The following is a 26,481-nucleotide window of genomic DNA, read 5'->3' as shown; positions in this document are numbered from 1 at the left end:
ATTTCCCATCTATTCTATAAAAAAATGCACACATTAAGTTGTGTCAAAAAATTCTCTCAGTGTGAAATGACTGCAAAGCTGGCAGTGTATTAGTGATCGATCATAATACACAAAATAAACGGTGCCCGTCTGTGTATGAAAAGCACCCTTTGTCCATGTGTTATACCCCATCACGAGGGAACCCTGTTAAAGTCTCCAAAAATACATTAATGGTGAAAAACTATAACATAAGGTAAATCTAGTCGAAAGGTTTCAACTCCAACATTTTTTCAAAAGTCAAGCATGTCGAAGATTCATATGTAACTAACAATTCAAAATCTAAGAGTACAATGTACTTTGAAAAAAAAAACAGTAGCAATGACTTTGATTTTCAAGAAACTTGCTATTATTGATAGTAAAACTAATGATTAATTGGTAATAACCATTGACCTGTTTTGCTTAAAAACGTAATAAACCAATCAAATTAAAAATGTTCTTGTATAGCCTCTACTATCATACTACTTTTGTAATTAGATAGGAACACTGTCGACGAATTCTAAAGGTTACGGGAATATTACTAAGACTTGTAAATATTACAGTAACAACCCAAGATTCTCAATTAATTTATGAAACCATTGCTAATAGCAATGTAACTGTATTGATTTGTCATGTGTACATTGGCAATTTCTTTGTAAAACAAAAGAAGCAACTGATAACCACAAGGAATTTGTAATGGTGGTGTTTGTTTGTTTGTTTGTTTTTTCTGACATGCAAATGCCGAAAGAAATGTGTTGGTTTATTACGTTTTGAACAGACTGTAGCATGAAACGAATACAGGGCGTCAGCGTGTCCCAAGTATAGAGATTTCATTAAAAAGTCTTAAACCATGTTCCATTGAAGGCTGTGAATAGCTGTAATAAGAAGGACACGAATTTGTCCTGTAAGGTCACATTAAACAATACAATGCTCAGGGCCATATTTAAATTAACAAATCAATCGTTTGCTAATGATACAAAACATAGATAATAAAAAGATAAGTTGGTATTTCAAAAATACCCCTCTTTGTAATAAGCGCATTAAAATACATTGTAGATACAAAAAAACCCTACCCCGTTTCTCCCTGTAGAAATGACAGTTTTACATTATCATAAACCGCATCTATTTTGTGAACGAAAAACAAAACAAAACAAAGAAATGATAATGATGTGTGATATTCTCTCCCATGTATCAGCTAGGCATTTCCGTTACCTTGTTTCGGACAAGTTTTTTTTTTTCTCTTGAAGACTAACGTGTCAGTCTTACATTAAACCGTTCCTTGCTAACTTCTGAAATCCTCGTAGACCCTGTAAAGGTCTTTTCAAGTACCACCAGGCCATTACCATCACTCAGTAGGCAAAGAGGTAGCGGAAAATGTCCCAGGGACAATATTGACAGATTGGTTAATCTTGGTAGAACACCTCAGTAAAGTTTGAGAAAAATTGGATAATCAGTTAAAAAGTTTTGCTTGAATCTGTGCGCCTTCACAATATTCCAAAATTGTCAATTTCATGAAAACCATACGTTCCCGAGATTTGATGTGGTCGTACCATATTATCATAAGTAACATCATCCCCACTGCCTTTTGAAGGAGGTATGTCAAGTGTTTCTTCATTTAACACAGAAATCCCTTTGTGTGTGAAATTTTCTTTATATTTGAAGAGTTTGTTTGCAAAAACCGATAAGTCCATATTTGCAATTAAAAGTCAAGAAAACTAAAGAGAATAATAAGAACATTTTTCCTTCTCTTGACAACTTCAAAAATGTACCTCTATATGTAGTGACCAATATAACATTTAAAAGGTATTATTTTGTACTTTATGACAGAGACCGCATTTCAAAATCTTCAAAAATGGACTTATCGGTTTTTGCGAACAAACTCTTCATTTTCTCTATACCGTTCCACATCTGTGACACCACAAACTCCATCGATCTGGTCTTCTAATGTTTATGTATTCATTGAACTCACATGTTTTATATTTTGGGTGAATTTCTTTTTAACTCTGTCTATGCCAATGGGTCACATGTGCATAAATTTCACCCAGATACCAATGGCCACAAAATTAATGCGACATGAAGAGGGTTAAGAGTCCATACACGATGACCAAAAATAATGCACCGCTTCCTGTACCATGAATGATCGGGCGAGGCAGCCGATTATCTGGATGGTGGGCGGGGTGCCGTTATGATTCAAGCATGTCTACTAAGACTGGTACTTCTTGACTTCATTCAACTGTTATAGGAGCAAGGAGTTGTTCTCCTCCCACCTCTCTGGTAGGAGCCTGTCGAAATTGTCATTCATAAACCTGATATTGAATTGGCAGGCAAAGGAATTTGGGGTAGTTGAGATGAGACATTGCATGACACATTTTTTGTTTTGTTCTAGCAAATTGACAGTCGAAAGTACTACTCCCTACTCCACCATCAATGGTTCTCGTGTTCCTTATCCGATTCAATGTCATTGTCCTCATCCTCCTTTATACTGCAGCTGATACTGTCATCACCGTCTTTCCCCTCATCATCCGCTCCATCCCCGTCCCTTTGTCGTTCTTTTTTCCACTTCATCCGCCGGTTCTGGAACCAGATTTTGATCTGCCGCTCGGTCAAGCAGACCGCCTGTGCGATCTCGATGCGCCGTTTTCGAGTCAGGTACCGGTTGTAGTGGAACTCCTTCTCCAGCTCGAGGGTCTGCGCACGCGTGTAGGTCTGGCGGCCACGTTTACGATCCGTGCCGATGATCTGCGTACCTGGATACGAGTGTGTATGTTTGTGTGTTTGTGTTGAAGAGGGGATGTGTAGGGGTGGGGTGGGTAAAGACAGGAAAGCAGTTTGGAAGGCATCAAAGTGTGCGAGAAGAAAAAAATGGATGGGGGAGAGAAAGAAAAAGGAAGAAAATGAAAATAAGATTATGAGACGAATGATACATATCAATAATTCCAAGTGTTGATAAAAAAAGTCAGCAAAACTGATTGCAAATAATGTTTTTATATACATACATATAATCATACATATTCATATTCATTTAACATGGCCCATTCAACTCAAACGAGACTTGCAAGACAGTAAAGAATCAGTTAGAAAAAAAAAACAACCTTAAATAATACAAGATGAACATGTCTTCTTTATCTTGTTGACGGGGAAGTTTCCTTTTTCCTGTCCACACTGGCACGGTGGGAGAAACATAAAATATACGAATGAAGAGAATGAGAAATCACATGAGTAGGACTGCTATTCATCTTCATGGAAACCACATTACCAAAATAATGTGTGATATATTGCTCCATTCTCGGGGAATCTCAACTCTGGGTTCAAGTACAGACTGTAATAAGAAAAGTGTGGAAACCCGACACAGTTCACAGCATCTACAAACATGATAGATATTGAAGGAAAAAAATCAACCGCTTCCTCCGCCGGTTCCTGTCTGATTTTACACTTACATTTTACACTCACATGACACACTACAACAATGTTCAAATACGTTGCTTTGCGTGATCACTAAAATTGTTGATAGAATGCACGAAGATCTCTAAATCAAAAATGAAAACAAATTAAAAAATCCATTGTATTTATCAATTTCGTTACACAGTTTGGATGTATGCGTGCAACTTTTCGTCGAACCAGGAACCTATGTTTGCTGGTGTGTGGCTCGCGACATTGCAATGAGAGAATAATAAGGTAAACAGGAATATCCGTCGAGAATATAAGGAATCCAAGAGCCGCCGCAAGTAGAGTTGGCACGCAGCGGTCACACTCTTCTGGTTCTGCTCGAGAGCATAGTCCAGTTAGACGTCATAGAATCTGGAAGACGTGCGATGTAAGACGATCGTGGGAATCTGACAAGGTCACAGGATGAAGTGAACCGGAATCGGAAGTGGAACGACCGAGTAGACGTTACATCTAGAGAATCGAGAAGTCAGAAATAATATGCACACAGCCAGCTACGGTATCACGAGTTTCTAATGCTACCACGTACGCCAGCCTCTTATATCAATAAACATTTTGCTTACGAGTCTGGTAGACACATTTCGAAAAGCTAACAATTGGCACAAGATCAATAACACATATCATTAGCTATATTTGGCCCCTGATTCTTTTCAATTATTTTGTTTTCCATCTTTAATCCACCAGAAATTTATTTACCAATTCAGAATCATACACATAAAGAAGGGAAAGCAAGAGAATGAAACGGCGGTGACGGTCCATTCAACATTATAAACCGGCTTGTTTCAAAAGCTTATAATATTACTTGGAATCATCTGAAGATAGCATGTTTATTACTTGAGCCGTATCGCTCTTTCGACAATCAACAGTATGTGCCACATTTTATACCTTTTCGTAATGTATACATTTTATACCTTGTTCTTGAATGTAAATGACAATTCATATGGCCTAAAAAGAAAAAAGATAAGATCAGCAGTACATCATGCTTCTCTTACAAATATAATTCAAGCATGTCATGATACTTTTGTACAATTCAAGCATGTCATGATACTATTGTAATGTATGTTATCATGTCTTTACATCTACGCTTGACGCTTAACAACGAAGACATTACCGCTGGAGTAATACCATGAACATAATACTGATCTGTTTCAGTTATATCGCTACATAAATGTATATGTAATTGTCGAATCCATGCCCCTATCGAATACTATGGCATGCAACTAGCAATCTCACTCGGCATTTCCTAGGGTGTCTTTCATTCACATCAGCAGGGCTCCCACACGTAGTGTGTGAGGGCGTCGTAGTGTACAGGTTAGCGCCTGGATTCGAGCCCTGCTGCTGTTGAGCAAGGCAGTCATAATTGACTTCTCTATCCTGGTGTAGAGTGGATATGCTGTAGTGAGGTAGATATTCTTAGTGTGGTTGGAAATATGATTTGTGCGCCTCAATGAGGCAGTTTCGTTAGGAGTAGCTCACAGGAAGTGGTGTGGGTGAATTCGAATATAAGTGCGGGTTTGATTACATTAAGCAGAGGTTTATTTCGCTGCACAACTTAGTTTTGACACCAAGCCACGGTGGAAAAGAGCTATAAGATACATTCAACCTCGCCTTATGGTGGCCTCGCACAGGTCAAAAACTTTGGTTTTTAATAGTGAGTCAAGGAAAATTCTACAGCTGATTGATATTAACATTATATTGTAATCATTCATTTTTTCATGCAAGTCGAAATTCACAGAAGTCAATATTAACAGAAGTCGAAATATTGCCTCTGGTATCTTTGGATTCGACATAGTACAAGAAGCTGGCTGTATCGCTATTGTATATTAAGATGGGCTGGAACATTGGGTGAATTTTGAGTGGAAATTTGTGTATATTGTTACCCTTTTGAATGTATCTTGACAGTGGGTCATTAATAGACATGTGCTCTTAACAGAAAACTGAGTGATTAGTAAGAGTAGAGTAATGGTGAATTATGAAACGTTTTGTATTATCATTATCATTATCTTTATTAGTATTATTATTATTATCATTATTATTATTATTATTATTATTATTATTATTATTATTATTATTATTATCATCATTATAGATGTTCAAGTGTAAAGGAATGACCATTTGCTACATGCTTTCAATTTACCTTGATGGAAAGTTACGCCCGTGACGTAAATGAATAAATGAGCCGGGAGGTGAGACGAAATGAGTAGGCCTAAATGAAGAGATATCATAAGCACTAAACAGTTATAGTACTAGAGTCTCGACAGTTTCCATTGGTTTCAGTTAACAAGCCATAAATCTGGTCATAAATTATCCAAAAGACACGCGTGTATGAAAAAAAAAATAATTCGATAAATGATCATTATTATAACATATCTAATGGTTGTTGTTTTATTTTTGCAGCACGAGTACAGAATTATAGTAGCTTAATGCACACACACACACACACACACACACACACACACACACACACACATATATATATATATATATATATATATATGTATATATATATACATCCTTTCTCTTGCCGTTTTCTAAACTGTAAGGAGTTACAATTCTAAAATGCAAACAGATCCATAAAGTGGATGTGCAAGTTGTAATTGAAAAGTCAAGGGTCAGACTAAAGTTTTACGAACTGCGATTCCAGCTGACAATCCCACGGTCACGATCGGGCAGGGGACCCGTTGGCTGCAAGACTCCCAGTCGATGAAATCATACATCTTATAGCACCGATCATAAATCTGTTCCCGTGAAGAATACCCATCAATCGCTCAAAAATCCCGATAATTAGACCGTCGACAAGACGGGTAATAAACGTCCGCCCCGAAACTCACGTAGCGTTCTCGCCTCTCTCACGCTGCTGGGTCGGGGGGGAGAACGTGACAGCATGTTCCTTGCCGTGATAATTATGGCATGAGAAGTGACACGAGAAGTTTACTCGGTCACAGTCAACTTTTCATCTCTTTTTGTCTATTATTCTGATTTAATATAAAACATAATAACATAATATACTGCCGGAAAATATATATACAAACATAATTATTTACATACATATGAAATATAAATATATGAGTCCCTTTCATGAAAAAGAATAAAGCAATAACATCAATAAAAACGGAACTAAATTAAAAAAAAAAACACCGAAAAATAACATGGAAAATGAATAAACACAATATTGTCAGAAGTTGTCGAAGAAACAACAATTGCAGGGAAGAATTCGTTACCTTTATGGGCACTCTCTTCATTCATCCTATATAGGCCTACATACTGTAGAAGCAAAGACGGGATCTTTATGCTGTCATGATTACCATGCGTGGCACCCCACGTTGTACTGTGCTAATCAAAAAACAACTTGTAAAATGTTGATAGAAGATGAAGTGGAGATAACAAGAGAAAATCCGATTTTACATCGTGTTTCATCCCCGACAGTATTATACGTTACAAATATTATGCCATGAAAAATGTAGCTTTTCTAGCTCTTTATTGCAATTAGCTATTATATCAATCTTCCGATCTATCAGTCTATTTTCTCAATTTTTTTTTTTTTTTTTGCGAAATTAATTTCTTTTGTATTGCTTCTGCAGCAAGCAGACGATATGTGGAAAGTTTCCGTGCAGACGAATTCATTAAATATTAGCAAACTGCTGTAAATTGCCAATGTTCAAACGTGCAATGCGTACAAGTGCCAAATAATTTCTCGTCTCGGAAGTCTTGTTAAATTCATGACATGTCCTTCTATGAGCTGACAACACAACCAACAGAAGCCCCTAAGGGAAGTGCTAGTTTATCAAACAGATGTGACGAGTAATATTACATCCTCTTCGATTGATGGCGCTCGCACATGTAAAAAAAAAAGGGGGGGGGGGGGGGTTGGGGGTATTCAAGAAAGTTTCAGGAAATATGATTCGCTATAGGCACTGTTTAAGAATGTGTTCATGTGATGGCTCAAGTTTGGAATTTTTGTCGAACTTTACTACAAATATATCATGATCTGCATGATGGTGTTCGAATGCGTGCATCACATCGGCATAAAAAAGTTTGAAAATTTTGATTTTCATATCAAGAGATCTACGAAATAATTGTACATAACATTATACTCCCATTCTGCAAAACCAAAAATGACATATCCTAACACGACGGTTTATGGGAATTTGGTACCCTTACCGGTTTTATAGAAGAGGAAATCCACCCCAAAATTGAGTGACCTCTAAAACAAAGAGAAACAAAAAAATCCCTACAGAAATGAAAGAAAAATGACAAAAATCTGATAAGAAATTAGTGACATTTCACATTAATTCGGAAAACATTTCCTGACCAGTCCTTATGAATATTCTTATGAGCTAGTTGATGATGTCATGCCCTCACAATATTTCATGTATGTTATGTATGAAATTCGAAAAAAAAAACCCCACATTTTTAGCTCATACGGGTAAATGCATATTCCCAAACCAAAATATATCAGAGTTAACATTGTTTGTTCTTTTATATTTTGAGCTGTTTTAAGGCAAGTTTTATACATACAGCTGAAATATGATTTTTTGTCATTTCTGTATATGAAATGAATAAGAAATTCTGACATCATGACATCATCTGCTTAAATATTCAGAATGACTGGTCGAACATTTTTTTTTTTTTTAATTTAAAAATGTCATAACTTTCTTATCCGATATTGATCATTTTCACACTGTTCCGGTGCAGAGACTATTTTCCTCTTTTTCATGAAATTGATATAATTTTGGAATGAATTTCTTCTTTAAGCATTTATAGCATTTGTATATTAGTTTGATATCATAGTGTATATATATATATATATATATATATATATATATATATATATATATATATATATACATATAATTTTATGTGACCGTGCACCTCAAAACGAACATAAAGTCGCACACACTGGTTTTGCGTGAGGACTGAAAATAAGTGAAATGAGTCAACCTAGCCGAACTTGACTTTTTCATATTTTCTGAAAGAGCAGGTCTTCTTTTACATTACGCTAAAATTTTGTATCATAAAACGGGCAGGAAAATGTGTTTTTTAGTAGTTTATCTCGAGCATTTTTGGTAGAATAATGTGATTAGGTGTGTCTTTAGAATCCCTTTTTCATTTCTGAAAAACCTTGTCCACACTCTTCACTTTCAACTCTAATAACTTTTGAAAGGATAGTGCTAATGCTTTGAAAGTTGGCATTAATTATGGACAGAATGTGTTAATGAGGCATGCTTAATTTCAATTTAATCTGATAATCTCTCCATTGTTGTTACTCTGGTGGTTTACTTCCTGTTTTTTTTTGTCCCATTCATCGCACAGCCAGCACGGTTTGGTAAAGATTACGCGCTTGAATAGACACTGTACTTCAGAGCCTCTTTTCTCAGTTCACACTTTTCCTGAGTTTATGCTTTCTTTCCAATATTTAGATAGGTTAGGAGAGTCCATTTGATTTGAGTTATACATCATTTTAAAGCGTAAAGGCTGCTCTTTCAGAATATGGCCTTAAATAACAATTCATGTCCGGCGACTTTTTGTTTGTTTTGAGGTGCAGGGTCACATATATATATATATATATATATATATATATATATATATATTTATTTATTTATATATATACATATTCCGTTTACAGTCATATGAAATATTGATAGAAGTTGCTATAAAAACCATGAGAAAACATCGACGAATATTGACTGCACCATGTACTTTCCAAACTTCCAAAGGTGCGTTGAAGGTGACGTGTAAAAGAAACGAAAAATACAAAGTCCAACGAAAAAAAAAAGAACAAACCCACATATCCAGCATACAAATTCTTCTTCCACGGAGTATAGATTGTTTGTTGTGTGTCTTTATGCTCACTTGCCCTGGATATTTTGATAACGGCACTTCATCACCGTTAGCCGTCTCACGGCTCATTTCGAACGGCAAGACATCATCGGTCATCCACTGTAATGAGCTTACGGGGGTGGGGGGGGGGGGGGAGTTGTGGCCTACCCTGGGTTCTAACCAGTAATGTTATGACGTGGAATTTTTCGATGTTTCATTTCTAATCATAGACAGTTATATATCCATTTTTAGCAGTGTAAATATACATGAAAAAAAAAAAAAAACAACAACAACAATTCTTCGTAATGTGACTGAAGAGTAAAAGTATAGATAAACAAAAAGCCAGAGTTTTTGCTTGTGATAAATGAAATTAATAAAGCTTCACAATATTTAATTGGTATCAGGACAGAAGCCTGCCTTGTGATTAGAGTTTGTGTTAGATGAGGCCTAATGACTATGTGAAACCAAAAACTCTGACTGACGGTTATGATCATACATACATAGGGCTCTACATCATGTGCATTTATCATAACTCTCCCCCTCTCTCTTCTTTCTCTTCATTCTCAGTAATCACTTTGTATAAGATAAATTATGAAAGTATTGAAACACTTCATGGAAATGATGTTGGCTTGATAATGATCAGACTTATGAGCTGGCCTCAAATGAGAATCATTTTCGTTGCCACCTTTGCAGTTGATTAATATAGAGAGTAATTATTTCAGCCCCTTTTGCTTGGTAGATTTCGGTGAGTTTGAAATCACACACACCCACCCACCCACATACACAAGTATACACATAACATCTTATCATTTTTCCTATTCCGCTCCTGATATTATGTGAAGAGTGTAATGGCAATAATGATGATAGCAACCTGCATCATTAAACCCAAGAAACGTATTACAAAGTAGGTCTATACATACCAATGTATATTCGCATAAGGACAAGCCCTGAACTGAATGATTCTAAGCTAAGAAATGACGCAAAACGAATCAAAATTGGCTGTCCCAAACCCACCAATACATCAGATGGAAAAGTGAGTATACAAAACTATATTTTGGAGAACGAGGGTTTTGAAGTTAAGGATCAATTCATGGCCACTGGGAAACCCAATTTTGTGTGTAGAACAAAATGAGGGCGTTTAAAATTCCATTGGGAACCACTGTGGATTGATTATCAGATGATGAAACTCTGTACACTAACCTCAGCAACCCACTATTCATGATAATGTCAAAGTATTATCAGAATGAATGAAAAATGCGAGAGATTAAAATTGAGATGAAAAACAACAAACAAAGAGGTGTACAACAACTTATACTTATAGAAAATAATACTTTGATTTTGTGCTGGCAAATTAATTTTGAATTCAGAGAGATGAAGTGCAGGAAGACACAACTCCGATTAAATTTCAGGTTGATCTGGGGGGCGTTTCATCAACGAGTTCGTCGGAGTTTTCACCGACAAATTTGCTATCAGCCAATCAGACGCAAGGATTTACACTGACAACTGTTAAAAGCTAATGAAATCCTTGGTCTGATTGGCTGATAGCAAATTTGTCGGTGAAAACTCCGACGAACTCGTTGATGAAACGCCCCCCTGAAGTGATACTTTAAGGTCCACTGGAAAACCATGCAATTTAGATAATTGCGGGTTCTGTGGTGCAGGGTCACATATCGGTAGCAGTATAGTGATGCTGATGATAATGATATTCAATATTTATGAACATACATTTTATTTATATCGAGAAAGATTAGATATCCATAAAAATATTATGTAATGATATGATACAGATACATAGGCCTATAGGCAGACATATACTGCATATATATATATTTTTTTCTTCCAAATACCACCATGTGGAAGTGCTAAAAGCACTTCACAACCTCCACTACCCCGATCACTGGAATCAAACCCAAACACAGTAGAACTCTCATTCCACTCCCACCCTGGAGTACAGCTGCTAGTCAACTGCGCACACAAGCTGTGTGCATGCATCCACTTCAACCAGGGAGATGAGAACCTCGCCTCCCTGGTTCAACGTACAGCTTACTTCACATTTTTCACTTAATCTTATATTTTTGTAATCAATAGAAATAAATCGTTTTCTTGAATAGCATCACTGTGGTCTTGCTAAGAATTGTAGTTGCCAAATTATCAATGATGGTTCTTGATTTGAAGGGACACATCTAACATTGAGCAAGTATTTCCCCCATTCATCAAGAAAACTTCTAATGTTGTATTTATTAAAGATTTATTTTTGTATTTTCGTTTCATTTCATATCATTTTAATTTCCAACAGAGTATGAATAAAGCATGACAGTTGCTGATTCATAGTTATACAGAAGAGGCCCCTCTTTTATTAAAATTATTATTATTATGGAAAATATAGTGTAATGAAAAACAATATAATGTGAAACTTATAGTCTGAAATAAAATTTGTTAAAAATGGAGGGGATAGCTAAAAAGATTTGCTTGTAATTTGCAGTTCCCTCATGACCAATATCTAATTACAATCAATGTACTGAACTAATGAAACTGAGGCAAATTGTCTGAAAAAAAAGGAAAACTGAAAAGACTAGACAAAACAAAAACACATGCGCACGGCCGCATACAACCTCATTTTTTAAATAATTACGTACATTCAAATCTCGTTCATCTACATCCTCACAAACGAAGTGAGTTGAAACTTATATAAGCGTAATTGTCCCACATGATGTTGGTGTGTGTGTTTGAGTGTAGGCCCATTTGTTGTTTAACAGATGTGAAAATATCACGCACGAGACGTTGCAACTACTGTACTCGCAATTATGTTGCAACAACGTTTGCAAGTGTTTGTTTGACATCTAAACTAGATGACTGTGTCGCATAAAACAGTTATAATAAATTATGTTTCGTTGTTTGTTTGTTTGTTTTTTGGTCAATTCTACAGAGTAATTAATAATCATTCTCCGTCTTCAATAAACATTGTCCTTTACCGTGCAATTGAGATACACATGTCCGGCATTCTAACCTTAAATTTTAGTTATGCACGCAGTATTTTAATGAAAATCGTGTGGTGTCTGTTGGACGCCGTGTTTGCACGTAATCAAGCCTTTTGAGTGGTGACTAAATGCATTACACCGAACAGACTTAAATGGGTTGTCTGACAGAGGTGTACGCTCATCTGATACGATTTCAGCCGCTGAGAGGCAATGCCCTTGCGTTTGAGCCACCCCTCCTTCCACAAGCTTCCCAGATCACAATTTTCGTGATAACAACGCGGCAAAAAACAGATGAAAAGCATTGTGCTTGACAGCTGATGTAAGTCAGAATTAGTTGATACATTTTCAGCGCCTTCACCACGCCGTCCTAATGAACAGCCAACGTTAGCCATAGTGCGGACACTGACTGTATCCATATCATGTGACATGACGCGACTCGTTTCCTCTCGCATCCCTTGAGACTAAACATTCTAAACTCCCAAAGCAATTTTACTGAAATTAACTTCACTAAAATGCGCATGTAATGACTGGGTTCTCTGCGTCATCTCATGGCTGCCCGTATTTGTCATGTTAATTGACTCCCAACGACACATCTAACGATGCGACGTTCATACAAGCGAGCTCTTTACAGCAATTTTCAAAGAGAGTTAAAGAAAGGCATGTCATGTAAAACAGAAACATGAATATAATTTTCAAATACATGCACACTCACACACACACACAAACAATATCATCATGTACGTATTCTGTAAGTAGGCATATAGGCCTATATGTGTGTACGTATGTCTAGTCCATACAATTACATTTAGGTCTAATAATAATATAATATAGATAATATATATAATAATATTATTATTACTAAATGCGCGTCCTAGCCGGTAGCTCGCCTTTTCTTAATAATTGTTAATTATGTTATCGGTAAATTATGACTGATGAAATATTACATGCTTGCTTACACATTATAGGCAGTAATTTGTTTTTGTAGCATTATGCGTTTCTAAGAACCGAATATCATTATCAATACTATCATAACCATAATAAAAATAATGATGATAATGATATCTATAATGATATCTATAATAATAATATTGATAATAACAGTAACAACAATATTAATTATTATTATCATTAACGTTGATATTATTATCATTATTATTATTATTATTATTATTATTATTATTATTATTATTATTATTATCATGCCATCATCATCATCATCATCATTGTTATTATCATTATCATTCTAATTATTGCCTTTCGCCTTCTCGTAATATACTAGACACCCGTCAAACACGAAAGTTCATTTATAGAAAGATAAGCTGTCAGGTTTTCCTGACTGTAATAGATAGCACCAAGGTGCCAATGTTAATAAGAACTGTTTTTAACCCGTTTCATACTGAATTCTGACAGCCCCATACATTTATACATATGCCATCGGGTTCCTGTAGGGAACTGGTTTAAGAGAAGGAAAAATGGAGAGATGGAAGAGGAGATGGAAAATAAAGTTTCAGCCAATTCGGAACAAATAAAAGTGTTTCTGGACAGACCACCTTTACGTGTGATTGTCTTAGTTATAACATAACTATTTTGACGAAACAGTGACGTAGCTCACGGTCATAACCACGTTACCTGAGGGGATAGTGACATCACTTACCACATTGGTCTCATATTGCCTTGCACACAAAACCTTACAGAATATGAATCGCAGTTATACACACTCTTTTCACATTCTGACATTATCATAACTGTAGTATTATGATGTAATGACCTTAGAAAGGGAGGGAACTGCAGTTTTAGAAAATACATTTATCTAAAAACACAAAAACAAAACAAAGCAAAACGTGTGTGTCAAAAATCAATGTAAGGACGGATGACGAGCAAAAACGTTCTTTAAATGTCTGTCATTATGGAGTATGTACTATCTATCATTATAGGCCTATACACCAGGGGCCCGTTTCATAAAACTTGTTATCAGCGACAACTGCCACATTTCTATGACAAATTTGCTCTCAGCCAATCAGATGCAAGGATTTCAGTAGCTTGTCACATCTATGACAACTTGTCACTGATGACAAGTTTTATGAAACGGGCCCCAGGTGATGCAGTATCCTGTCCAAATCATATTGCGCTTTACTCGTTTACATTGATCACTTAAAGAAGAAATCAATCCCAAAAAATGAAAACATTTCAAAAGAAAGAGAAAAATATGCCCTACAGATACAAAAGAAATGATTTTCATAAAAATGTGAAATTTCAAAATGTCATAGCTTTCTTATCCTATTTTGGTTATTTTTGTATCGTTCTGTAGGGAATATTTTTCTCTTTCATTTGAATTATACTTACTTTGGAGGTGGATTTCTTCTTTAAAGGGATCGTATAGTTTTGGTTGGGACCTAACTTCAGGTTTCTAACAATTTTGGTGAGATAATGAAAAAACCTGTCATGAAATATGAAAGAGCATGTAATTCCAAGAGGGATTGAACCTTTTATTTGATGAAAACTGGTTTTGAAATGGCTGAGATATCCAAAACAGAGCAATCCTAATGAAAGGCGGGTCCCACCTTTTATTAGGATCGCTTTGTTTTACTTTGTTTTTGGATGTCTCTGTCATTTCAAAATCAATTTTCATCAAACGAACTTTGAATTCCTCTTAGAATTGTATGCTCTTTAACATTTGCCCCATAAAGTGGTTTCTGCGTATATTACATAAAGGTAAAGGCTGAATCCTCACCTCAACCAATACTATACTATCCTTTTAAGGTTGTTGTTGTTGTTGTTGTTTTTTTTTTTTGAAGGAAGACAGTTACTGAGGACATACATGTATCGCGAGGACATTCCCACTTCGCTGCGCAGCCATTTAAAGGTAGACAACATCCGAAGAGGTGAGGAGGTGTAGCTTTCTTCGCATAATTCGCCGTTTTGCTATCATAATTGCCCCTGCTATTTATCCCGCCAGTGGAGATACTATCTTGAGGTTACTGGCCATCTCTACATTAGATGTGTGTGTTGACGAGATGGCAGTCGCCTTACACATCTTTCACGCGATCCCTCCTGATCGTATTCCCACTGGGAGTAACCGAGCTCCTCTAATCGTTATGGATACTTCTCTTGTCCTGCACCCTCTCCCCCACTCCCCAGCTCCACAGTTATACAATCCCGCCCAACAACTCCACTCCCTGTCGAATCCATCAAGACAATCGCTGACCATAACAGCAAAATTGAAATTAAAATTGATATCGGAATTGGCATCCAAGCGTTGAGCACAAAACGTGTTACGTAATCGTCACGTCATCCGCGAGTAGAGGTGTGTATTAGGCGTAGTGAAACCAAGTAGGTACTACTGTAGTACCTCCTTGGTGAAACCGACTGAGGGCGCGAGAGAAACTCACGCGAGTGTGGCGTCCTTGAACATATGAAGATACGTTACAGCGCCCTACAATGAAAATGTTAGTGTGCATGATAGGTAGGTCTTTCATGTTGTTGTTCAGGTTGTTAAAGCATTAATTTCATATCTCCCCCTCCCCCTTCACCCAATGATCGTAATAATCCACATCTTTCAACAATATTTTGGCTCTCAGACCGCGTTTCACACAGGCACCTGATGTCTCTGGACTGAAATGGGGATATTTATGGACAACAGCTGGGTGGGACTCGCTCTTGTGTGGCGGATCATTACCAGCGATAGAATAACGATTGAAAGAAAGAGCAGGAAAGAGTAAGTGGTCGGAAGGGTGATAGTGTTACGCCAGATGCGACCCAGATCAAACTCCCCGATCGACAGCCCATGCTGGAAATCTCACGCGCGCACACACATTCGAGGGGTATGAGAAACAACATACACAAACTGTTGCTCGGGGGACAACATACTCAGTACAGGGGACCAAGTCCCAAGATCATTGTTGTAACCGAAGCAGTTATATTGCACACTAGAGCTGGCGACTTATCAAGAGAAGCAATGAAGTTTTTGCAACATTGCCGCAAAATCAGAGGATTCTGTGAAAATGGAATAGAAATAAAGCATTTGCACTCGATGAAATTGCAAATTTTAAGAAATGGAATAGCCAATAGGCCAACTGATTATCACGAACTAACATAATCAAATCGCGACAGCGGTTTTGCTATGTTTTACTCCACGTCTTGCCCAGCACATTGATCAAAATTGAGGGATATGACAAGGTCAAACTAATGTTTTGTATAAATCTAAATGGCACTGCTGAACAATGTTACCAGTGTGATGAATTCAACTTTGGACTTTTTGTTAAGGAAAGAAATGTTAAAGAGTATACAATTCTAAGAGGAATTCAAAGTTTATTTGATGAAAATCGGTTTTGAATTGGCTGAGATATCCAAAAACACTAGTTACACAAAGCCATCCTAATAGAGGGTGGGTCCAACATTTTATTAGGATTGCTTTGTTTTGGATATCTCAGCCATTTCAAAACCAATCTTCACCAAGTTAACTTTGAAGCCCTCTTAGAATTAAATGTTCTTTCATATTTCATAAGAAGTTTCTTATTAGCTAAAAAAATCATTAAAACGTTGAAAACATTAAGCCCAATCTCAACTGAATCTGCACCGTTACTTTAAAAGAGTAAATTAAAAGAGAAAGACGAACTTAGAAAATAAAGGCCTAGTGCTGCACTTAAGTAAAAACCCGTGAAAGATCAGATTTCTGATACTCGGTATTTCCCATCGAAAATAGCGTTAAGGAACCACTTGTATCAATGATGTTAGCATGTTAATATAGGTATTCATATAGGGCCTATATCTTGTTCCTGAGAGCATAATTCTCAAAACTGTTGCATGCTGTAGTGTTTTGTCAAGCATTTGAGCATCGTCACACAACTAAGTCAGCGAAGTTAAGTTTGACAATTTCTGAAATCTAATCACCACAGTTACCACAGTTGTGTAGAATGTCTTTCGGTCTATTGATTCCGAGTCCACACAAGTATCTGGGGGTTGAAGAAATTATCTAAAGAAACGCAATATGCCAGAACAGATAGTCTTTTAAATATATAAGATAATTAGGCCTACATAATTGAAAAAGGTCTTGCTATAGTTTCGTGATTATAATTCCGAGTCATACAGCCTACGAAAGCAGCCTACCAATATAAGATCTAGAAGTTGTTTCTTTCTATGTTTATTTGTCCGGTTGTTTGAGTAGCCCAATGTTAGATGGTTTGAGTGTGTTACCATCTTCAGAAAGGACAGATAGACAATACCTCTAGAGAAAATATGAAAACACACCGAAAGGGATTAAGACACAGCAAAGGCGATTTTATGTTTAAACAATCTTTCTTTCACATTCTGAGGTTTGTGCAGATCAATGCCTATTAAGAACCCATAATATGCATTTTAACAAATAAAGAATACTAAGAATCTAAATCTACAAGGTATTATCCTACTCTTGATAGTTTACGGAGCCTCTATTAAGCAGCGTATCAATATCATAGAAAACAAAAATTAGATTGCTTTGTTTTTGTTATCCCTTCCGCCACACAAACTGACCCGTAAGCAACTATCTATTCACACTTGCCAAACATGAGGTTGATCCACCACTTGGCGCTGTATTTGAAGACGCATTTCAAGACGTTTTGCCTGCTTCCGGTTTTGTCTTACTGGCGCAGGGTCAGCATACATCAGCTATACCTCAGCTATCAACACCTGATGGAGCCGACACTAATTCTCATCGAGGATTAGATGTGATGAGGTTGATAATAATTGTTTCATTCATGAAGCCTATATTTTGGTACAACCATGAAGTGTTACTCTTAGCTCCATGGTACAACCACTCGTGATTTCAAAGTAACGGGAAAGAAAACGGAGAAAACAAAACAGACGACAAACAATACAAAACAACAACAACAAACGCACACACACACACACACACACACACACACACGGACACATATACAGCAAAATGGTGCTGGTGTCAGTGCATTTATAACCAGTTGGAGTGTGTGAATGGTAACAATTGACCATTGACCTTTTATTTTTATTTCTTTAAGTATCATATTGAATTTCAAGAGATAGTTGTTTTAACTGTCAGGTGTGCCCTAGTTATCGTTACATCTACTATTCAAGATATTACTTACTATATTAGATTTCTTTCGACAGTATAATATTATCTTTACCACTTTGTATTTCAAAATCGATCAAACGGGTGTGTCTAAATCCAATCCGCAATGTTCTGCTTTTGCGTTTTGTTTTTGTTTTTTTTTGCACCTTTGTTCTATATTTGCATGCCTTCACTGCGATTTTCAGAACTAATATTAGGCAGTCTTGAAATCATACATATTACTTTCAGGCACTTTGCTTAATACCCCTTATAATGCGTTCAGTCATGCACAGTCAAGTGTGATGAGCTATACTCTCTTTTCATGTTGCGGGGGACAACAAAACAAACGAAAAAAAAAATTTTATCCAGACATTTAATGGTGAGAAAGCAATCATGGCAGAAGGTGTCAGACCAGGGTACTAAACGAAGGGATAAATTCATTGTTAGAAAAATAGAACATCATGTAGCAAACATGTCCTATAAGACTGACATTCAAGACAAGTAACGTCTTTATCATCCCATTATATTTTCCCGTAACTTTCAATCTTTGGTGTTCTGATGTATGGGCCCTAAATTACAATAATATGTTCATGACTTGATTCCTATTTGATAATCTAAGGGCGCATTCTTTTTCAATTAACGAGCCTCCGATCATCACTGAATTGTACCTGTTACATTTGAAAACATTTTATACTGTTACTACTTAATAAATGTCTGAGTTGAACTGAATTGATTATGTTCGAAATTAAATCAGGGTAGCCCTTCTCGGACGTCCTGATATTATCATCATGACACATAGATACGTTATTTGGGGTTCGAATCCCCCGCGGGAGATGTATCTCACTAACAAGATATATGCGAGCATTTTGTTTCTGGTAAATCTGGAATCGCCACGCTGCCTCGGACTTTGTATGAGAGTTTCCAATATACTCGCTGTCGGCAGGGAGTTAATTCACTTGGATATTCTGGTCTCTTTTTGTGTTGCTTTGTTGTTTGTTTTTGTTATTGTTGATGATGATGATGATGTTGTTTCTTGCCGAAATACATAGCAAGAGAATGATTAAGATAACAGTAGATCCGAAGTCGAAGCAAGGTTAGAGGAGAGTTTTTACGTTAACCCCTAGCCACAGGAACCATGCAGCAATTGGTATGAACATTGAATAATTATCAAGGGGGCATTTTTGGGTGTATATCATGCACACCCCGTAGGCAGCGTAGTTAGAAACTTCAGAAACCTTGAAAGGAAACATCTAAAACACAAATATATTTTGTAATACGGTTTGCTCCATTCTACTTCAACAGGTGTTGAATTGATAGATCGCAATTCCTGCTGGTCTCAACACACACATCTCACGGGGAAAAACACGAAAAAGAAAAGGAAAGATAGCTCACATGCACCCTTTCAACGGACATAATATTTTTAGAAATGCCGCAACAATTAAACACAGCAAAAGATACAACCAAAACAAAAACTTTGTTAAACGAAGAAGGTGCACAGTTTGCACAGCGTATATCCCATCAGGTATAAGCTGAATCATCTTTGAAGGTGAGTGGTAAAGGGGAGAGGGAGGATGGAATCACTGCTTGAATCTCTTGTTCTTGGGAAAATATGGTTAAACCGCTTTCAGGTTATACCTTTTTATAATCTGATTAGACCTTCTTTTTTTTTAAAGATGGTAATGTCAAATGATTTAATGATATATCATGCTTTATCACAACATTCCAGCAGCCCGTGTTTTTCTGTTTTATAGCATTACTATATTGTATGACGTAGTGGAAAATTGAACTCCTTGTTTAACATCCTTGCAAGATACGTATTATATTTTTTTGCCGTTGTCCATCCTGTCTTGTAAAAGAAAAAGTTTAGGAATATTCATGATATCACTTTTTGGGGGGTTTCTTTCAGACGGATGGACATAATAGTCATTTCAGCTCCTGTCACTTATCATCGAAAGGAAATAATCATGCACTTTCGCTGCACAGGTTCTAGCATAACCATAAATTCAATGAACAACGTCGTGAGGTGTCTTCAAAAAGACACAACAGCGGGAAAAAAATGTAAGTGATGCACTTTTGTGTTCTTTGGGTTTGAGAATAAAAACATCCATTTTGTCTCAGTACAGTCTGTGCATATCTGCCCCCATGCCGTCTGGTCTTAATTCCAACGTTTCGTGTTTTAACCACTGTCCAAAGAATCTGGCGTATTTTGAATGTTTTGTCTTGTCATATGGAATATGAAATGAAACCAAAACAAAAGTTAATGACACCAGGTCCTGTTTTCTTCCCACGGTAACTGTCTTGGGATAAGGCCACATTACCCCTGCAAGGCCCAATCAGGTCGGTCAAGAAAATGTCGGAAGTTTTCATCCTTCTGGCAGGAGTACATTGCTTTTTCTAGGTATTTCTGAAAGAATCATGGGTTGCTAAGGAAACAAATGTAAAAAAAAAGTTGGACGGATGGGTCAAAATACTCATACCTGCATACCTCCATACCTGCATATAACCAGTGTAAGTCTTAATTTGTAAGTCTTATTGGAATTATCTAGTTCAATATATCCATCACATCCAGCGAGAGGATTAAGAACAATTTGTTTTACTTTCTCATTAATTTTCTGTGGCCTACAAGAGAAAGAGAGAGAGAGAGAGAGACGAACTCATGACGTAGTGGGTAGTTTTTTTCACAACCAATTGAAGATCTCTAGAGGTACCTGTTTCCGTCAAGAAACATTAATAAGTAAGATCTCTGATAAAGGTTAATCGCTCCTAACAGATATTAATGATCTGTAAAAGTGTTGTCTATTGGAATCATAAGAATTTCCACTCTTATTCGGGAAAAGCTGTCATAACCATGTGAATCTACTATAATTCACTATACTCATACCATACTCTTTATCAAAGTAGCCCGTTGAGTTCCTTTGTAATTAATGAAGAATTCAGAGACTTCGGTACAAATCAGTAATTTCCGGTGCCTTTGTTTTTCAAGACATTGGTGTCTCCATGGACCTACAACATGGTGTCTCTAAGGATAGATACCCCTACTTCAAGCTAACGAAAATTACATTTTAGTCAATATTAAATAATAATATTATTGCGTCGACGAAGTTTGGTCAAATGAGCACACATCAGGCTCACTTTTGACGTGTGTACCTACCAATTTGTGTGTTGCCTACGATTTTCTCACTTTTTTTTTAATTCTTTGTCTCATTGATGTGTATCCATTCTGGATATCCTCAAAATCCTTTGAAAGGACCAGATTTGTCTCAGCGGCAAGGGCCACACCGACAGGACGTGTGAAAGTACGAGTAAATATTTACATCTTGGCATAATCTTCACGGCGGGGAGAAAGTCCACATACTGGCACGTTCTCCCTGCCGTCTCCTTTCACCAGACAACCATGATAAAAGTTGATTCTCACGAAGACTTCTTTGCGAGAATTTTCTTTAAGTTCAAAATATCACTGACCTTCTAATGATAAAGTTCTCTCATCATGCAACATCAAAATATTTCAGTGCAGTCATTTATGGCTAAATTACGTAACAACCCTCCCTGTTGCCAGATGGGACACTCACACTTGGATTTCACATTCTTACCAGGGATTTTCATCCAGTTGTAGACGGGACCCTTGTAGACTTGTTCGTCCTGCTCGTCAGCTTTTGACTGCATGTGCCCGTCCAAGCCTTTTACCTCATGATGTTGCAGGCCGATATCCTGCCCGGGAGCTACGGCGGAAAATACCCCACCAACCACTCCACCTGAGTTCGCAAACCCTGAGTCCTTTTGCGTGGGGCTCCATGCACTGGGGTAAGCAGTAACATTTTGTGAGGCGTACCCGTTGTGGGAGTAGGGGGCGTATTGGTGGTCGACGTACCCGCCATGCTGAACGGGCATCTGCGGACAGGTGGTGGAAAACCCGCAGGTCTGGTAGCCGTAGGACGATGAGAACGAAGGGTTATTCACTGTGGGATAATAGGCCGAGTTCGTAAAATCGAACGACGTGTAATGGCCCGTGGTGCTGCCCGGATGCATCCCTCTCCATCCCGACGGGGATGCCACAGCGGCCGCCCCGGGATCGCCGGGTCCCACTTTGCAGTTCCTGTTGGCCACGGATACGGCCGGTTCGAAGCCGCTAGGAAACCACGCTTCTCCCGGTTGATATTTACTGAAAAGTGAGTTTAGAAACATGGAGCTCATTTAAGCGATTGATTTGTGGCCTCGTTAGACGGGGTTTTATGGGCTCTTCGCCGGGCGGAGTCGATGGGATTTACTACCCGCTATCGTCCCCTCTCCCTTTTCCTCCCCGCCGAACAAGATGGCGCGAACACCTTGGGCGATATGTCGACGACTCGTCAACCAATCAGAATTCGCGAAGAGGCCAGGCTTCGGCAAACCTGTGAAGTGATTAATTATGCACGTGTTAACAAACAATAGGGAAATTATGCCATTAGGGTTCGTGTTACTGAAGCCGATGGCAGATACAATCACCAACGATTAACATCTTAAAAACAAAGTAGAGTTCTTCGCAAGACATAATCATTGTAATGGACAGCTTTCTGACTGGGAACGTCTTTACAACTTGCGACTTCTTATTCTTGATTGTTCCGACAGAATGCGGAAGAGCAGTACGATATCAATTCAAATACAATTTTCGAAACTCAATAACTCCATTTCTTTTTTCGCTGAAGCACGATATAATTTTCACAAATTGTTTATTATCACTCACATTCTACGATCCACAAAATTTTCTCTAAAAAAAAAACAACAACAAAACTGACATTGCATAGATTGCGTAGAATATCAAGTCTTGGCACCCTTAATTTACAATCATCCCCACTTACCTCCTACGATCTTTGGAGCCCATGTGTTTTTATCAAACAGCAACAATTAAGAAAGAATATCACTAATTTACATTATTTTCTTATATAGCCCCATATGCCATCGGTGAGCGTTTCTCCTTTAAACATGAAATCATAATAATGATAATGATAATGATAATGAATAACATTTATATAGCGCTTAATACTGATGTTTCTAAGCGCATCAAATCGGGGAAAAATAATATATATAACGTAAAAACAAAATACAGCATTATGTACATATTATGATAACGACAGCAACAACAACAACAGCAAAATTAAGGTTGTGTAAACAGATGAGTTTTCAACAATGACTTAAACCTATCAACATTTTCAGCGTTACGAATATAAAAAGGGAGTTCATTCCAAAGAAGTGGGGAAATAACTGAAAAGGCCCTATCACCATAACGTGTACAGGTGCGGGGACCACGTGATAATTGGAGAGCGGAGGAAGAACGAAGAGAACGGGTTGAAGTGGAGGAGCGGAAGGAAATTAAATCTTTAAGATAAGATGGGGCAAGATTATTACATATCTTGTAAACAATAAGGAGGATTTTAAAAGTGATACGTTGATGGATGGGGAGCCAGTGGAGGGATTGGAAAACTGGAGTAATGTGGTCAGATCTTTTTGTAAGGGTCACAAGCCTAGCAGCTGTATTTTGAATTCTTTGAAGTGGTGCAGTACTTGAAGCAGGGAGACCAACAAGAAGGGAATTGCAGTAGTCAAGATGAGAGGAAACAAATGCGTGAATGAGACGTTCCGTGGAAGACTGATCCAATAATTTACGTATTTTACCAATTTTACAAATACCCCAAGCAGCAGAACGACATGAATTCTTAATATGTTGTTGAAAGTTCAGATGCTTATCTACAATAACTCCGAGATCTCTGACGGACTGAGAGATGGGGATAGTACTATCTTCAAAGAAAAATTCTGTTAGAGAGCTACCCCGCCTGAACTGAGAATAAACATATAAAAATTCCGATTTAACACAATTCAATTTCAAATAATTATCGTGAGACCATTGCTTGATATCATCAACGCATCTACTAAGCTTGCAGAGTGCTTCGACTTGGGTATTTGGTTGTATGATTATGTAGATTTGAGTATCATATTTGAGTATTTGAGTATCATAATGCGGTTATTGCGAATGAAGAACTCTACCACCAAACACCACGATTTTTTTTCATCATGCCTATAGTAAATCGTCACATTTGATATTCGTACCATTGAACATTTGGTAATTTTGGAACAATATTGCAAGTTCAAGTGCAATTCTGGACCGTGATGAAGTAATGTAAAATGAAACATGAGAAAGTTATTGGATGCCAATGTTTTTACATGCTTTTACCGAATATTCGCTGTTTGACTGAAGCGATGATATCTTCCACTTACAACTTATCCATCGCATCATTTTGTAATTATAATTTCTATCACTATTTCATGAAATTAGTATGAACAGAAATAAACACCTGTATTCTTCTCACCTGTGCTGCTGAGTCATTTTTTTTAACATACAATACAACATTTTGTAATAATAATGTCACACGCACATTTTAATCAAAGTCCTATTTTAGCAGCTGCAGTCTCTTTCTCACTAAAAGTAAATGTTTCATGTTTAAAAATCAAGACTATACAACAATATTACGGGTTCCACTCTCGGTTACACATTCCCAGATAATTAGAAACTTCTGCGCCGTATATTTGTGGTGATAATCTCGGTCTTCCAGCATTCATGGCTCCATATTTCCAACCACCATTACAATCCTCCTCCCAGCTCTGGAAGGCTGCATATTCCAACAACCATCACGATCTCCTACGCAAAGGTAACATCATAAACCTTTTCAAAAAAAAAGGCTTGTTTTTTTAAGAGGATTTGTTTAAGGGGAGACTTGTTAGAAGATGCCATCATTACCACTGTAGGTGCGACTAACTTTACCTCTGATTTGTAAAAACATGAGAAACCCTAAAATGCCATAACTTTCTTGTCCTAAGTTTGATTTTGATGACAGCTCTCCCACTCTCCCCGTCTGATTTGAAAGTATCTATCGAAGTCAACTTTAACATGATGTATTTTTTTCTACTTTAGGATTGTAATGATCAAAACCAAATACAGTCTTACTGCCCAGGATGGTCTATAATGTCGAGGGAGTACTTCTCTTCCCGAGGAAGATCCTTACAGAGAAGGAGATTTTACTCAAGCAATGTTGTCAGGTCCCTCTGGTTAACATGGGCATTGTGGCTTAAACAGACAAACAGACAAACAACCAACTAACCAACCAGCCAGCCAGCCAGCCAGCAGCCAGCCAGCCAGCCAGCCAACCAACCAACCAACCAACCAACCAACCAACCAACCAACCAACTAGCCAACCAACCAACCAACTAACCAATCAACCAACCGACCAACCAACTAACTAACCAACCAACCAACCAAACAAACAAACAGAGAAACAAGAAGTCGTGTCCAAAACACCGACCAGCATACTCGACACTCAAACCTCTGATTGAAAGTGCAGGGCCCTATCCATTGCTATCGTGATGCGATGATGCCGAATCAATTCGTCAACAAATTCTCGTTAAAGTGAAGTCAAAGTTAAAGGTGACCGACAATATACATAATGTTTCTTTGTCTGATCGCTCGAAATTTGAAAGGAAGCATACAGTAAATGACGGAAAATACAGCAATGACAAACATGTTCATCACAAAGAAACAGAAGTTTTCTTCACGTTATCTGGAGGAGATCTTTAAGTCATCCCAAGATAATTTTGCGATTAGACCATGCACAAGAATGATTTGGATTAGTGACCAGCCCTCTCCCAGCTGCTCATGTTGAAATATACCTTAATCAGTGTACAGAACGTCGATCTTCACTAGACATACTTCCCACTTGACAGAATGTCCATATCCTCATAAGTTAATAAGGACTACTGATCGAGCACTTCTGATTAAGACGGACAAACGGTCGTCATTTTGCGGGAGAGTGGACGAGAATGAAGATAGTTGACAACATGGCATACTTAAAGGTCCTGTTTACCTTTGGGAGCAGTGATTTTAAAAAAAAAAAAACTTTCAAGATATCACATCTGATGCATAGACCTATATGTGTAGGTCAGTTATATTACGAAACATCCTACCATATATAATTTTCGCTATAAAGCCTAAAACATAAGGATATCTCAGTTTTTCTCAATAAACCATAACTGTAGACGGTTTAATCTGGAAACATCTTTATTATAATTATTGTTCACATTTTGTGTATTCAACGATACAGAACATCGATAGTACTGATTCAAATTATTACATTGGCTGTT

The 26,481-nt window shown here is 37.3% G+C and overlaps 1 protein-coding gene across 1 annotated transcript; it reads right to left on the bottom strand.

The window, feature by feature from the left end:
• Nucleotides 1-2,439: 2,439 nt before the first annotated feature.
• Nucleotides 2,440-22,506, bottom strand: LOC139725925 (uncharacterized). The gene is made up of 2 exons (XM_071637006.1): nt 21,906-22,506; nt 2,440-2,762 (listed from the first exon to the last, which is right to left on the bottom strand). The coding sequence occupies exons 1-2, from the start codon at nt 22,504-22,506 to the stop codon at nt 2,440-2,442; spliced, it is 924 nt and encodes a 307-aa protein (XP_071493107.1).
• Between the last annotated feature and the right edge of the window lie 3,975 nt (nt 22,507-26,481).

Source organism: Diadema antillarum, unplaced genomic scaffold (genome assembly GCF_040938485.1).
Source record: "Diadema antillarum isolate AM-2024a unplaced genomic scaffold, OU_Dant_1.0 seq00000069_RagTag, whole genome shotgun sequence".
In the NCBI taxonomy this organism is placed as follows: Eukaryota; Metazoa; Echinodermata; class Echinoidea; order Diadematoida; family Diadematidae; genus Diadema; species Diadema antillarum.
This window is presented reverse-complemented; position numbering and strand designations above follow the sequence as displayed.

Coding starts and splice junctions, on each gene's coding strand:
- LOC139725925 (XM_071637006.1), bottom strand. CDS start 22,506: ATGAGCTCCATGTTTCTAAACTCACTTTTCAGTAAATATCAACCGGGA. Junction 2,763..21,905: donor CAACTGGATGAAAATCCCTG/GTAAGAATGTGA, acceptor ACTCGTATCCAG/GTACGCAGATCATCGGCACG.